We start from the raw sequence: 17,126 nt of genomic DNA, 5'->3' as shown, positions 1-17,126 counted from the left end.
CGCTGCACAGTACTCTGCACTCGTGCATCAGGCAGCTGCAGTGGGGCGGAGCCAGTGGCAGGCAACCTGCACCTACAGAACTTAAAAACTCTGCATTCAAGACGTCTGAAATGAGTATTATCATACGTATGGCCATTTATTTTAAGAGAGGGCGGGTGTTTGGTATCTAGGGTTGAGATCTCGCAAGTGTACGTTTTTCTCCTTGCGAAAGAAGGTCGAGTTAGTTATGTTTATGTGGAAGGTTACAAGTAATAAACATGAAGGTTGAGGACAGATTTCATTCGATGTCAGATAAAGAGAGATCATGCTGACACAGCAGTATAGCACACCGCCTCTAGCCTCGACAAGGGCCTGCGTTGGCCGACAAAGAGAGTCCACGAGTCTCTCCAGTTGTGTCGTGTTCAGCTGATGTCACTCAACAGGTCCCGTAGAGCCGCCAGACCGCAGGGACGTTGAGACCGCCGCTGTCCACACGCTGGAGCCAGACATTTCCTGTGAGGCTGAGACCGGATGGCTTAGCGGGCATGTCGGGATGCGGCACGACGGCTGAGTGGTCGTCCAGCCAGGAGCGTGTCCACGCGGTCTGTGAACACGGCTGCTGGCTTGGGAGCGTCCCCAGGGTACTCAGCATGAAGGTAGCGCACAGGTCCCGATTCAAAAATTACTATGCGATGTGATGCGATCTAGACTGCTCGCTCACTAAACTTCAGCACAGATCTCTGACACGTGACGTGTTAAGACTCCCGTTCCATTGTCGTTGCGATAAAGGTGACAATGCAGGAACGTACTGTAACTTTTCCGAAATTTTTAGACCTTTAATGCCATACGGTACAGAGCGTACGGGAATCCACTAAGAGTCGCAAGAAACGACAGAGCCCGTATCCTTAGAAATAGTGTAAAGTGCCTTATAAAAAGTGGCGGAATTTGGCACATTGTGTACATTTATTTACTTCTTTATGCGTTTATTCCACCTGATAAAATTAAGGCATTCGTCCACTCTCTTATATATAACCTGACATCTCAATGAGTCAACATTACGACATGCGAATTACACGAGCAGCACACGGTAGTGATAACTATACTACTTCTGCTAATAACAACAACGACAACAATGGAGACACATAAGAACACACGTTTCTCTTGATGGGACATGCACAACTGTTGATACACATCCCAGTGATAAAATCAACTGCTGATGTACAATTTTGCAACTGTAGCAGGTATCATCACTGATGACAGAAATTAATGTATGGGGTTTCATAAATTCCACATGTTATGCTTTATATCAGAATACACATACTACAAAATTGTAGCTCTGCATGTTTAAGTTGACTTAGATGTAAAACAGTGTAACTGTTTCAAACTGTGGATGCATTACTTTTACACGTTTGTTCGCCTTTCTTTTAACAAACTACATAATGATAAAAATATCAAAACTTTACGTACTGCAATTACATAACATTATTGCTTCAGTACAAACAGTCATGATTGCACACGAGGTGTGGCCTTGGAGCGGAGTGGAAGAGAGGGGAGTCCCTTTCTCTCTCCCTCTGTCGCTCTTTGTTTTAACTCGCAACCGTCGGTAGCTGTAGAAAACTCTCGCTTCCCCACGGGATGTATACTTCGAAAAGGATCGAGGCACAGGAAAGTTCCATGTGAGGTAGCGACCTGGCGAGACTCTTGTTAATACTCGTACATCTGTATTTATGGGAAGAATTGTCCGATTATCTGTGTCTAGAAGTCGAAATTATCGTTTTCCAAATCCTGCTCTTCGATTGTGTGGCACACCTAGGGCCAGATATAAGCTCAGATGTCAACTGAATTGCGATGAAGAGTGGATTGAAGTTTAAGAGAAATGCGGAAAGGAGTGGGACACTAAAGTGCAAAGCAATCACGAAATTCATTTGAATTTCTCTTGGTCTGTAGATATTACGTTGATGAATACCACACAGGCAGTTCATTTGAACAGAAATGAACACCTATGAAAAGGGCATCGTAGAAATTGGACAAACAAAGATAGATATAAGGAGCTAACGGAAAAGAAACCTTGGGAAACAGAAAAAAACACAGCAATTGATCAGCAAATCATTGGCGAAAGTGTCAACCAAGAATTATTGAAGTTGGCGTCTAGAATATACGAGAATGGTGGTATACCATTAGACACAACCATGAAGATAAGAGCAGAAACTTGCAGGCCTATCGCACAACTATCATAACACCTCATGTATGGAATTTGTCGACAGGACTAATATATACAGAGGAATGGAAAAGATAATAGAGAATATGATAGATGACGATCATTTTAACTGTCAGAAGGCTAATAGCGTGAGAGGGTGGTACGTCTGATATTGTGACTGATGAGAGAAACAAAACTTGGAAAATAAAATGGCCACATTCATAGACCCTATAGACCTAGAAAAAGCATCCGGAAATGTAAACTTCTGCAAAATGTTCGAAATATTGAGAATAATGGGAGTAAGTTGCAAAGAAATACGGGTGATACGTACAAGAACCAAGAGGAAACAATAAGGTTGCATGACCAAGAACAAAATACTGTCCCATCTTCCTACCAAAGCGTTTGGTATGTTCCATTCTACACCGATTCTGCTGAGAACCTCATCATTTTTTTCTTTTATCAGTCCATCTAATTTTCGACATTCTTCTCTAGCACCACATCTCAAACGCTTCGATTCTCTTCCGTCCCGGTTTTCCCACTGTCCATGTTTCACTTTCACAGAATACTGTGCTCAAAACTTAAGGGGTAGATTTTGGGAAAGTCGCCCAGAACTGTGGGTCAGGGGAAACTTACTGTACGAGATGAGAAGGGAAGACTAATTGTTGAGGACTGCATCGGACGAGATTTGAAAACCTAAGGGCTTAAGACAAGGTGATATGCACGACAGAGATTACTGCTAAAACATTGATCACAAGTTATTAAGAGTGAGAAGGTAAGCACATTGTACATAACAGAGGTGGGATGGGGCGGTGAAAAATAGATGGGAATGACATTGAAAGATGCAGGAAACTGAAACGGAGTGAATCAAAGAGTAGTTACAGTGATAAAAAGCTGGATGGCGAGAACCAAGAACACGTTGTAGAGTTAGTTCTCACCTACGGAGTCCTGAGATACTCGTGTCTGGGGGAGGAATCCAGGTGGTGAAACAGGCGCTGGTGTCACGAATGTCACGTTGTAGACCATGCTCTGCAACAGGATATTGTGAGTTACCAGTATATACCCTCAGCCTATGCCCATTCATCCTAATTGATAATGTGATGGTAGTCATGCCTATGTTGAAGGCTAAACAGTGTTTACGTAGTAGCTGGAATATGACTTGTATCTCCCTTTGATAGAATATGTTTTGCCAGTTACAGGGCTATTATAGGAGGACACACTCTTGTTAACTCGAGATCAATGTTTTAGCAGTAATCTCTGTCTTGTATATTACCCTATCTTCCACCTTTAAGTTCCCTGGATGCGGTCCCCAACATTCCTTCTCACCTTGTACGGTAAGTCTCCTCTGACCCGCAGTTCTGGGTGACTTTCCGAAAATCTACCCCTTTTCCCCCTTTTCCTAGACCTGTCCAGTCCTTTTCCTTAACCCTTCTTCCTTCCGTTTCAACCCTTTTACCTGCAGAAGGAGCCACTGGCTCCGAAAGCTTGCCAATCACAACAGTTTCTATGTGTGTTCTGCCGCTGCTTCGTGAGTCGATTCTTTTATCTATCCTATAAAATAATTTTATCAATGATTGTTTGATTTCGTTGTTACAAAACTGACAGTTGATGTTAGTTGACTTTGTTTGGCCGTGAACATCCTCTTTGAATGTTCTTCTCTACTCTTTATTTTCTTCTTCATTTTTCCATTATGAGTTAGTTTGTCCTTGGTTAAAATGGCTCTGAGCACTATGGGACTCAACTTCTGAGGTCATTAGTCCCCTAGAACTTAGAACTAGTTAAACCTAACTAACCTAAGGACATCACACACATCCATGCCCGAGGCAGGATTCGAACCTGCGACCGTAGCAGTCTCGCGGTTCCAGACTGCACGGCCTAGAACCGCACGGCCACTTCAGCCGGCTACTTTGCCCTCAAGGTAGCAGAATTCTTTCAGTTCGTCTTGATCCTCGTCTACAATTCTGACAAGTTGAACACGGAACTGATCATTAATTTAATCTTTCTTTGGTTTAGTCTTAATTCATAGAGTCTACCCATTAGATTGTTCATTCTACTCAACATCTCCTACTGTTACCTCTGACTTCCATTGAGAACAGCAATGACATCAGCTATTCCTGTCACTGATAACCTTTCAACATGAATTTTAATTCCATTTCTGAACCCCATTTTTAATTCCGTCATTGCTTCTTCGATGTACAGATTGAATCGTAGGGGCGATTAGATGTATGTCTTTTACCTTTCCTAACCTAATCTGTTTGTTATTGGTCTTCCTACTTTATCCTCTTGTTTGATGTACAAATTGCACGTAACCCTTCTTTCCCTAGAGGTTACACCCATTTTCCTTAGAGTTTCGGAAATCCTGCTACATTTTAAATTATCGTACGATTTTTATCTAACTACAAATCCTACGGACATGCCTAGATTTTCCTTAAGTCTCGCTTTAATCATCAATCGCCAACTGAGAAGTCCTTCGCTGATGCCTTTATCTTTCCTAAAACCAAATTGATCGTCATCTAGCACTTCCTCAATCTACTTTTTCCTCTTATATACATATTCTTGTCAGCAACTTGAGTGTGAGAGCTCTTTAGGTAATTGTGCGGATGTCCTCGCACTTATGTGTCCTTGAACATACAGAACTATGTGAATGATATTTTCAAGAGATACTGACTGTTTATCTGAAGAACCAGTTTGAATAATAATTTGGCTTCCAAATTTCTGAACAATTTTCGAAATTCCTAAGAACTCTTCCACATGCCTTCAACATGATTTGATCGCGAGTCTTCCTAGCCCCTGTTTGTTTCTGTGGGCTGGAGAGGTAGGCATCTCGACGACCGCTGCTTCCCGTGACGTCTCACGAGGCCACCTGAGGACAGTGCAGCGTCGACCTGACCGCCACAGGCAAAAGCGACTCCCGCCGCTGAACACCACAGAACAGCTGCTTGTGGTGTGGTGTCAGTGGTAGCCACAGATCTCAACCCAGGCTACACCGGTCTGTCTGTGATGGCTGGTGAACTTCTCAGCACTCTGTTGTCTCCACCCCAACCCGTGACTATACATTCTGCCGTCGTTGCCCTACAGCCAGATGGCAGTGTAATGTGTCGGTACGATGCTCTCAAGTCCCTCATGCCGATGATTCGTTTTTTTTACAAAGTCATTAAGATGCACGTTCCTTGGACTTTCTCTTTTGCGATTTGCCGCTGAGTAATTCCAATAGCATTAGGAACGCAATAAACATCGTGTACACACATCATTCTCCATCTTTAGCAACGTCTTTTCTGTACTGAAAATAAGCTCGCATAAGGACGAAATGCGAAAAATAATGCAGTATTTTTCTTAAAGACGTCGTATCTGCCATTAACTGTAACATTATTTGTTTTCACGACTACATTTTCAATCCTATGCACTTTATACAGGTATACAGCAATAACCGAAAAGTGAAGGGCAAATGGCATGTATAGAACGCCACTATCATCCCATACATGAGGCAGTTATATTACAACAAATGCTAAAAACAGCACATCACTTGCATCGGGCCACTGGAGGTGTCTAAATTTACGAATCTTCTGACGTGTGTATATCTCACTGTTGTCTCTGTATGTTGAGGCCCCTAACTGCGAGAGTACATCAACTTTAGATGAGCTCAAGGATCATAGCAATGGCATAAGGTAAATTTATTGTTACTGATGTTAACATCACTAACAAGAATCTCCTCAAATCACTGTTCATGTTGTTTATACGACAACTGAGGCGGTTGGTGGGGAACATATTCACAAGTCGTTTCTTCTTTGCCCTTAGCAGTGATTGTACATGCCACAGTAAACGTTTTATACCAGAGTATCTTAATATCGTGTTTACATTTGTTAACAAAATTTGGCATTCTGTTTACGATACAAGCATTTGGTGTAAAGAAATAAGATAAGACATTTCTTTATTGTGATAGTGCCTAATAGTACATATGGTATCCATCGTCAAAGGCTTACAGTAGCTTGGCTGCTCATAAAAACATGCCAGTAATAATCATATATATATATATATATATATATATATTTTTTTTTTACATGTGTATTCTTTGTACCACATTAACATCACAAAGGTATAAATCGCATTCACAACAACTTTCGTACATGAATTGATCCACTGGACAAATAAAAAGAAAAAGGAGTACAAAAATGACATAAAGACATGTGATGAGATACTTGTCACAAATTACAGAACATTATGTGTATCACCATGTAATTGCAAAATGTACTGTTAATATGTAAGGTACTGTACCAGTACAAATGTAGTCATACATTTCCATGGTCCTTAGAACGTTTAGGCCGAGAATGGCTTTTTCAGCTACACTTGCAAAACACCTTATTCATTTTTTTACTGAATTATTCAAATATATTACTTATGTTAAAATAAATACACCCTAATTATAAAAACGTGTATGAGTGGACATAATTCTTCCTCATTTACATACATATCATACAACTCACAGGAAACGTCGTAAAGACTACTCATATTATAAAACCAGCATAGACACGATTCTGTGCAAATCGTTACGTCCTATGCTTGTCAGTAAGTCAAAGTCAAATAGCCAAACTATACATTCTCATTTATGTTACTTTCTATTATTTGCACGTAAAACTGACTGGAATTTATCTCGAGTTTTCTTATTTCTTAAATCTGTCTTATTGTTGGGCAAGCTGTGTGGGTGATTTTTGAAATAGTTGTATATTTCCACTTCTTCACGTATTTTGATACTTCTACCATTAGGTTAATTTTTATTACTGGATCTACGTTAGGTGATGGTATTCCTCTCTCTTTGCTTGATGTGCTCTTTAAATTTTTCGCTGGAATATGAGCTTTGTAACGTCTGGTCAAGGTGTCCATGCTGTAACTCATGCGATTACTGACATTGTACATTGATCTAGTTTCAAAAGGTAAATGCTACCTGCATACACTTTGTGGGTGCAGAAAGTGAAAGCTGTGCTTCCTACAGAAGTCTGATCCACTGGCTTGTTCACCAGTCCGTCGTCTCCCGTCTTGTGCAGATCTGCAGACCCTGGCGACTGTTTACCGGGAACGCCTCTCCAGCTACTGGGGGGACTTGGCGCAGCTGGTCTCACTCGGTGCGACGCACGCCTCACAGCTGTTGGTTCCCCTCGCATTCGAACGAATGGTAAGTGGAGTTTTTTCCTCCTCTTATAAACTGTATTATACGTACAGGGGGTGAGAAAATGACACACACCACCTGATCAGTTCTTGGAGAGTGTTTCCCAGTTTACCTTCTTCACACTGTAGCTATCTTTGGCTCTCCAGTTCTAACACTAACCATCTGGAAGAATTCTGAACCAACCTCTACTTCCGTGATCCTTTTGGGGCTATGATACAGGGAGGCTAAGCTGGCAATGGATAGAGATAGGGAAGAAAATCGTCTGTATCTTTCTTTTCTCGTATTTGCTAGCTACTTCTTTAACAGATTCAGATAACTTTGCATCCAATCCTGCTTTACAAGCTGAAGCATGTTAGCTTCATATTTAGTGCAGAGTGGTCTAGAGTCTCAGTGTGGCATTTCAAGTCTCCATCAGCATCTTCTCTTCCTAAGAATCTCTACTCCATATGGAAGGCCTATAAAATTACTTCTCTCAACATGGAGGTTCGTCAGCTTCAAATCTCGTAATGAACCTGTATACATACCACATAATTTATACAGTTCGTTACAACTGCTCAAACTCTTCCCACCGTAACATTCACGTGACCATTTCCCACGACTCCACGACAAGACGATAGTGCAGCTGACACTTCTTGCTCGCCGCCATTGGTGGCCCCCTGTGCTCACCACTGCCAGCCAGCACTGTCCGTGTGACACGGCAATGCCCCAGCCGCCGCAGCCACAGAGGACGCGCGTCAATAACGAAAACCTGCAGTTGAGGTCCACCAGTTAGCGCGTGTTGCGTCTGCGAGTGGCTTTGTTAAAGGCACTGTGCTACTACAGTCACAACCAGAACATTTTATGAATATGTCAAGGCCAATGAAAATCTCTGTCAGACTAACCTGAAACCGGATGCTGCTTTCTGAGAGCATTCATCTCAGTCGTTATCCTTTCTGCACGTGTCTCGTGGCCTAACTCGAACCATTATAGAGTCTGAATTATCTGTCTATGATTTATGAACACTACCACCAGTGATTTTCCCACTACCGAGAATAAAAGCTGTGGCCTAACTGGAACCATTATCGAGTCTGAATTCTCTGTCTGTGATTTATGAACACTACCACCAGTGATTTTCCCACTACCGAGAATAAAAGCTATGTGAACACACACACTGGACTCGCATTCGGGAGGACGACGGTTCAATCCCGTGTCCGGCCATTCTGATTTAGGGCACGGCCGACTTCCTTCCCCATCCTTCCCTAATCCTATGAGACCGATGACCTCGCTGTCTGGTCTCCTTCCCCAAACAACCCAACATTAACACACAGAATGGACAGTGTGCATTATGACTGTTTGGATTCTGAAAGTAGTATACATGGAAAGCAAAAGGACGCAGTATGATCTGTGTCTTTGTGTAACTTTTGGTGGCGTATGTAGCAACGTGCCAGTCCCTAAAGTATCGTGTGGGCCTCATTTTCGATCCTTAGAGAAGAGAATTAGGCGATACCTGTTTTAGTGAACTGAAAAGGTTCTGAGTAGATTAAATCTTTTTTCTATAAATATTACGGATGTTTGCTGGATGGTAATTTCAAATATTGATAGTTGCGGGTTCCGCATTTAAGAATGGTTTCTGCCGACATCGTATCATGTCCTGTCATTGCATCTTGTTTTCGTTACCATCATCTATGCATTTCACTGCAGCAAAGGCAATTTACCTGATACGTATCCAATATTTTGTAGAGTTAGTACCTCACAGCTTGCGAGAATGTTTAAAGGACGACTTCTTTATTACATTTGCGGTGCAGCTACGCTTCGTTGATCATACACTGCACCTGCTTAGGAAAAGTGTAATTGCGAAAAGTTATTCAGTGAAACCAATGTTGTACAGATAGTTTCGATTTAAAGACACACCTTGCTTTCTGAATAAAACTTAAGTCTTGAGACAGCTGCAGCAGTCTTGAGGTATTCGTATTCGAAATAATTCCTCTCGTGGTTCTTCACTACACCCCTGCAGAGTAGTACGGCAAAGCGTGCTGTGGCCCAGGTAACGACGCAGCTTACGATTTTGACCCTGTGCCCCTGGTAACTGGTCTCTCACATAATACTGTGTACAAATATGTATGTATGTATGTATGTTCAGAATAGTTCAAATGGCTCTGAGCACTATGGGACATCTGAGGTCATCAGTCCCCTAGAACTTAGAACGACTTAAACCTAACTAACCTAAGGACATGACACACATCCATGCCAGAGGCAGGATTCGAACCTGCGACCGTAGCAGTCGCGCGGTTCCAGACTGAAGCGTTTAGAACCGCTCGACCACACCGGTCGGCATAGATTAGGTCTAGATGGCAGAAAGCGCAGTGGCGCCATAGCAAGGACGACGGATTCAACGTTTTGGAAGGTGCCGATTCAAAAGTATGCACCACCTTCCAATTCACTGCTCCTGCACAACGAGGGAAATTCTGAATTTTATTTTACGTTTTCTATACTGCTTATCGACGTACGGGCAAGAGTCGACTGCAGCCACGTGTCACCACTACAGTGATTTTGGGTCGGTCCGTACGCCGGGCCCCCTACTGTGTGGACTCGGCCCGTGTCGCTCCCTCGCCTCCCTCGCCCTGTGTTGCTGTGACGCCCACAGCCGGGCTGTCGGAAGCGCGAAGCGGCTCAGACCGCAAACGGGATGTTAGCTGCCCGCTGACCGCTAACCGCACGCTGTCACAGCGAGGACGTGACGCACGTCCCACACACACACACACACACACACACACGTAAAAGCGTGCAGTATTCCTGGCGCACATCCGCAAAGCTCTACTTACGCAAATACGAATTGGAGGCGATAAATCGCGATACAGTCTAGAACCGGTCGGCCATGTATGTATGTATGTAAATTTAAAAAATACTGTATTCGAAAAGGATTTCTTTTTTCTCTGGCTCCTACCATCATTATAAAACAGATAAAGGAGGTATTTCATTCAAAAAATATGAAAAAGAAGAACAACTGTAGTGTGAAAACAACTGAAAGCTTTTTAATTTCCATTTTTTCTCGTAATTGTGATATACGATTTGTGATATACGTAACAGTTTTGTTATTTCGTAATTGATTCATTACAATATACACATTGTTTTGTGAATAAGGTAATTTTTTAATTTCCAATGTCTATTAAACACTTATTAGTAACTCAGAGAGAGAGAGTGTGTACATACTTAGAACAGCAACAGCAATGGCAGCTCAAAAACAATACACACACACACACACGCACCATAAACATATAAAATACTTTCTTTACACGGATGCATATTGTACATGTTCCACACGAAATATATACTCTCTCTCTCTCTCTCTCTCTCTCTCTCTCTCTCGCACACACACACACACACACACACACACACACACACACATATGGACGCACGCAGTATGCAATGAAACATTCATAATCTCAAGCATGCAGTCAGAACTGTGACAAACATTTCATCAAACTATTCCACACACACCCAGTCAAGTGGAACACCTTTTTATCTTTTTACTAACAAATAAACCCACCCAGACACATCAGTAAATAGTCTGGGTGCAGCAGATTTCCACACCTATGCCCCCCGATGAACCACTTGTGATCGTGGTAGGACACCCCTGCTTCCAGCTGGAATTGCAGTATATACCTCAGTATATAACCTCAATCGAAAGGTCTCCTGATAAGCATTTGTGGTGCAGCGCCAATGCCCTAGAGGAGCCACCTGTTGAGGTCCCTGAAGGGTAAAGTCTTTCAGGCTGTGCAAATCACCGTGTCTGTCATGCTGACTTGTGGAACAGTCCAGCTCTACCTCTAGGATATATCCCTCAACAGCATCATCAGCAGCCACATATTTGATCTCTTTCCTCAGTCTGGTGATTTCCCCTTTGGACATCCATGAGAGCCCTTGAAAAGGAAGACTTTGTTGCATGGTTTGCCTTTAGAGACAGTTTACATCCAGGTACAGGATGAAACTGAAATCGTCAGACAACCTGTACTCCCCCTCAATTATTTGCAAGTTATTTGCCTTGGCATACCTGCGCACACATTGGCAAAGTCACTCGTGGACCGCATGTTCCAGGAAGACATGCATCTCAACGTTGGTCAAGAATTCGCTGCTGGCTTGTGTCTTTCTTACCATGGCATCCCACGAAATCTCAGCCATATGCTACAGAACTTCTCGAAGATGTTGCCGGGCAGATGTACATTGGTGTTCATCATTTTACATGTTCTGATAAATCAGAGATGCCGAAGTCCTGCAGTTCATTCACCAAGTCCCCGTTCTTTCCATTCATTATGGAAATGCCTCTTAGTTTACTAGAGAATCCAGATATTCGTATGGAAAGACCTCTTCTCCGTCACAAGTTGAAACTCTTGAAACTCTACATCATCGAGATAAGTGGCTCCCTTTGCTACGAATATCTTCAGGACGCGTTGGTTCAGCAAATTTCTAAAGAGACGGGAGCATGAAGCGTTGTGAATCCAGGAAGTGGTGAGATCCTCTTTGAAGCGGCATGTATCTGTCAACGGTGTCACCAATGACACTGATCTTATCATCCTACTACCCAGACTCGTCAAAGTGCTGAACTAGAAAGTGGGCATCATGCTCACCTAAATTGTGGAAAAGATGGCTGGGTGCTGTGGCAGTTGGTACTTAAAGTTACACGGGTTGTCAGCTGCATTCTGGGACTTCCCCGTTACGTGGCAACAGTCTCTACAGGGAGCTTCCTCACCTCTGTCCAGTCACAGTCCCCACATATAACGATCAGCTGCCTGCTTGTACAGTGCATCATTCTCCTTCACGTTGGTCATGAGGACGTTTTCACTATAAATGTTATAAACATCTGTAAGTAGGCTGTTTAGGTTTTTTTATTGGTAACGCCACCTCTGTATGAAAATCACTGGCTGTGCTGTGTGCAGCCTGTGGCTGCTTTTCCTGTCTTTGTGTAGTTTCATAGAATTTTTTCTTCTTCTAATACTCAGCTACATGAACTATGAGGCATACTGTTATCCTCAAATATAATTTGCATTGATAATATGTTATTTGCTTTGTAAAGATGTTTAGATATTTATCTGTTCTGTTTTGTTGCTCATGTGTGAAGTTGATGTTTCGAGGGTTATTCTGATCTTTTATGTATGTGCTTATGTCATTATTTATGTAACACTGATGTATACATTTTTATTCTTTTATAAACCCTGTATTACTGCAAATGTTATCTGTATTATTATGTTTTTAATGATGTATTTTGTACCTATGTAATTGTACTCTCATGTTATAAAATTGTAATTGACAGCAGTTCATCAAATTAATTAACTTGTAAGTTACATTTCACTGCACACGTTTCTGTTGGTCATACTATATGGACAATATGTGAGACGTAGGGACTGTTAGTGTTTGCACGTGTGTTAATAATTCAGCAAGGGACTGGATAACAGCATTGCTGGTTCTAAGGACATGTCAAACAAATTTTTTTTTGTGAGTGGACAAGTGGTGGTTCATGGACTTGCTACATTATCCGCAAGACTCTTCGATGGTGATTGTGCACCTGCACAGTCGCAGCAGATGGCTGCTGGCCATCTCTACAAGGACTGCAGTGGGTCTGCACCTCTGGTGGCCCACCAATACCGTAATCTCTACCAGGACTACAGTGGGTCTGCTCTGTGATGACCTACCCACCAATACTCTTCAAAACTTCGACTGACTCCGCTGTGGGTTTGCTCTGTTGTGGCCCATTACCTGTCAGCATGTCAAGAGTCTGTCTTTCCGTTGGAAGGACAACGCTACTTCTTCAAGATTGCATGGAAATCCACTACTTCCGTGTGCATTTTCTTTTACTGCTCAGACTTTGAGAAAAACACTGCAATTTGATGAATGATCAGGACTGTCTTTATGGACTGTGAGAAAGTTTAGCTTTTGACCAACATTGTATCAATAAGTGTGTGCATTTGATTTCTTTGTTATTGTAATTACGATTATGAAAAATTTTAACAAATATGTATTGGCCAGTGCCCAAAAAAATTTGTAAAATTTTTTGTGGGGAGCATGGGGGCTATGTAAGTAGGCTGTTTAGGTTTTTTTATTGGTAACGCCACCTCTGTATGAAAATCACTGGCTGTGCTGTGTGCAGCCTGTGGCTGCTTTGCATTGTTGTAATACTCGCCATTGTAGTGTTAGGCAGCTGGCCGTGAACAGCGCGTAGCGTTGGCAGTTCGAGGTGAGCCGCCAGCAGTGGTGGATGTGGGGAGAGAGATGGCGGAGTTTTTAAATTTGTCATGAACTGCTCTATATATATATATATATATATATATATATATATATATATATGTGTGTGTGTGTGTGTGTGTGATGATATCAAGGTAAATACATTCTTTGTTCTCTATTAATATCTTTCATTTGCTAACTATCCCTATCAGTAGTTAGTGCCTTCAGTAGTTTGAATCTTTTATTTAGCTGTATTGCAGTAGCTTGAGCAGCGAACATTTTTGTGAGGTAAGTGATTTGTGAAAGGTATAGTTTAATGTTAGTCAGGGCCATTCTCTTGTAGAGAATTTTGAAAGTCAGATTGCGTTGCGCTAACAAAAATATTGTGTGTTGAAAGTCAGATTGCGTTGCGCTATAAATATTGTGTGTTAGGTTAAGCACAGTCTTGCAAAATGTTTGAAAGGGGACGTTTCACATCCCGTACAAGACTTTCAAGCTCAGTGAGCAGCCATCTCGCACTATTCCATTGACATAAGATTTTAATTTTAGTGCGCAGGACTTGATGGGTAGCCGCATATCGTATGCATCATTTTGTGACAGTGATATGGTAGGCAGAGGCACCACGTTCACACCGTACCACAGGAGCTAGGAGGCGCTCTAAATCGACGTAAACGACTAAGGGACAGAAGTGTTGGTGAGAGGCATTCTTAAACTTCTAGAACTGTTTATCCTTGATAAGCATTTCCACACCTATTGTTTCCTGGCTCTAGCAGTCAATCAGGTGTCTTTCAAGATACATGCTCTTGGTAAACGACTTGAGACATCTACAGCAAAAATGTCTTGCACCTTTTTTGTTTTCATTTCAGAGGAACGTAGGTGGGACATGCATTTTATCCAAACGTTGTGTTGCTTATCGTCTTCAGAGATTAGCAGCAGGTCTACACTTTTTGGATGTTTCTCGGCTAATATGGACAAGAAGAGGGGACCACCTAATTTACGCTTGACTTCTTTGTCGATGTGCCACACAGTGTGTTAATGTTTGTCTTCTCCTTATGGCTTTCCAACTTCCGGCCATAAACGAGAAGTTAGAACGCCAGTGGACATCTGGTGTTTGTTGTGTATCTGTATGCACTGTATTTTTTGGTTAATTTCCATCACTAGTGAGAAGCAACCATGGAAATCAATTTAAATTCCTCTCATCATGATTCTTGGCATTAGGACATGCTTTTTGTTAGCAGTATATACTTTTGAAGAGAGATGTAACTGGACCCCACAATAAGTTGATCAAAATCTTATGAATATAAATCAAGGTATGGTATACAGCTGAGTGTCTTACAGGACCCCCTTTCCTGCACTTCAGAAAAGTGACTCAGTATGACCGCTCTGGTATCGACTCACCCCATGATGTCACGACAGCTCTCCCCCTAACTTGGACAATGCTCTTCCCCTCAACAACACGTCCAACTCCTAATAACTCTGCACACGAGGAGGAGAAACAGACGCAGTTGATAAGTATCTAAGGAAGGAGAAATAAACATCCGTATTCGTATAATAATAATAATAATAAATTCTGAGTACTTACACGTAAAACTGTTGTTGTCTTCATTACTGGAATACACTTCCAACAACTCATCATCAGCAGGCATGTTTGTCATTAAGGGCATATCCAGCATGGGTACTAGAGGAGGTGTATGACGTCGGCAGGGGAATGTGTCTGAAAGAATATGGACAAGCCCAAACGAAAACACAGGTGCAAAAGAACTAGTAGCTGGTGGTCGCGTCAAAACAGCGATAATCGCATTGGGTACAAACTAGAGCATCTCAAAAATAACAAACAAAAAATTTAATACTGTAGAATAAGCGATATCTGCCTCTGAACGATCGAAGTAGTTCCCCAGAGATCATCATCATCGTCATCATCATTATCAGCTGCTGGGTTCAGATCCCACAGCGAGTAACGCCTGCTCGCACCTAGAAAAGAAGAAGTAGAACCCATAAGGATCACTTACACTACTAGCCATTAAAATTGCTACACCAAGAAGAAATGCAGATGATAGACGGGTATTCATTGGACAAATATATTATTCTAGAACTGACAGTGATTACATTTTCATGGAATTTCGGTGCGTAGATCCTGAGAAATCAGTACCCAGAACAACCACCTCTGGCCGTAATATCGGCCTTGATACGCCTTGGCATTGAGTCAAACAGAGCTTTGATGGCGTGTACAGGTACAGCTGCCCATGCAGCTTCAACACGATACCACAGTTCATCAAGAGTAGTGACTGGCGTATTGTGACGAGCCAGCTGCTCGGCCACCATTGACCAGACGTATTCAATTGGTGAGAGATCTGGAGAATCTGCTGGCCAGGGCAGCAGTCGAACATTTTCTGTATCCAGAAAGACTCGGGTCGCCCTCCGCAGGGCTGTTTACAAAACCCTTCAGCCACGCAGCGTGCGCTGATCAGCAATTCAAGTCGCAATTCATCACGCTTCTTCCCTCCCCACTAACATTACTTACACATAGCGCATTGCGACAGTGCCCAGCGTGTTGGTACACATTTGAACATGCCTCTCTCAACTTGCTACTACTCTCATTACTTACCATGCGTGGACGCAAGGCAGCACAAACGGGTTTATTTCTCGTAAGAAGAAGACCTTCCACATATTAAACGAGTGGGATTGTGCTGTGACAGAAACGCACGAAATGGAATATGCCGGCTGCAAGTAGCTGCTGATCGGTTACGTTTCGAGTGACACATTGCAGAAACTTGAGAAATCATCTCGACAGTTCTCCAAAAAGAGTGTAGATGTCACCTGGTAAATAAACGTAGCTGACAAAAGAACTGTAAAAAATGAGCTCGGGAGTATCTAAATAAATACAAAAATTTTATTAAGAAAATAATATTTGCACATATCTGCAGCACAAGTAAATCCGTTTTTCTCTCCACCACCGTACACTTGCCTAAGGTGTCTGACCGACATACAGTTGAATGATTCCAAATTGAGGATGGCAGTGTTCTTGAAAATATCCCACATTCTTGCCACCACCTCACGACCTTTGACGTGCATGACGCTCTCTCTGTGATCACAGTTTCGGAGTGACGTCAGCATATCCTCACAGGTCATTCCTGTATCGTGGCGCCTACTGTCTTCCAAGACATGTCACACTTTATTGTTCTGAGCAGCTGGGCAGAAGTGACAACTGTGTAGAAACTTGCCGAAACACAGACTGAGTCGACGCGTGTGACAACAGCTACATCTTTAATCATCTTTAAACATGAAGCGGCCGCACTCGTCGTGGAGGCCTCGCCCGTGAGCAACAATGTTGTACCAGGAGGCAGGCAGCTTGGACCCTGGCAAGCAGGTCTTCAGCTGTATGTACAGGTGTTTCGTACACCTACATCTTGACATAACCGCAGAGAATAAAGTCGAGGGTTGTAAGATCCAGCGATCCCATGGCCATCAGAGAAGACCCCCCTATCCAGTACTACAATGAGTGTGAGTATTGTTCAGGTGCTTGGTGCTTGCAAACATTAACATAAAAGTGGAATGATCTTGGATAATGCCCTAAAATACCTTGACTGAGAATCTTTG

General features: G+C 42.5%; 1 protein-coding gene and 1 long non-coding RNA gene across 5 annotated transcripts in view; both read left to right on the top strand.

Annotated features, from left to right (window-relative positions):
* The window catches only part of LOC126212890 (uncharacterized), a 474,898-nt gene that overhangs the window by 431,240 nt on the left and 26,532 nt on the right, over positions 1 to 17,126 (top strand). The window lies entirely within an intron of this gene.
* The window catches only part of LOC126212888 (uncharacterized), a 144,884-nt gene that overhangs the window by 102,161 nt on the left and 25,597 nt on the right, over positions 1 to 17,126 (top strand). The window contains exon 2 of one of the 4 annotated variants that reach the window (XM_049940388.1): positions 7,213 to 7,340. The exons of 2 other annotated variants lie outside the window; for them this stretch is intronic. In XM_049940388.1, the coding sequence (XP_049796345.1) occupies positions 7,213 to 7,340 (128 nt within the window). Of the gene's footprint in view, positions 1 to 7,188; positions 7,341 to 17,126 lie in introns of all 4 variants that reach the window. One more of the 4 variants, XM_049940387.1, reaches the window with a different exon arrangement.

This window comes from Schistocerca nitens, chromosome 11, assembly GCF_023898315.1.
Source record: "Schistocerca nitens isolate TAMUIC-IGC-003100 chromosome 11, iqSchNite1.1, whole genome shotgun sequence".
NCBI classification, from domain to species: Eukaryota; Metazoa; Arthropoda; class Insecta; order Orthoptera; family Acrididae; genus Schistocerca; species Schistocerca nitens.
This window is presented reverse-complemented; position numbering and strand designations above follow the sequence as displayed.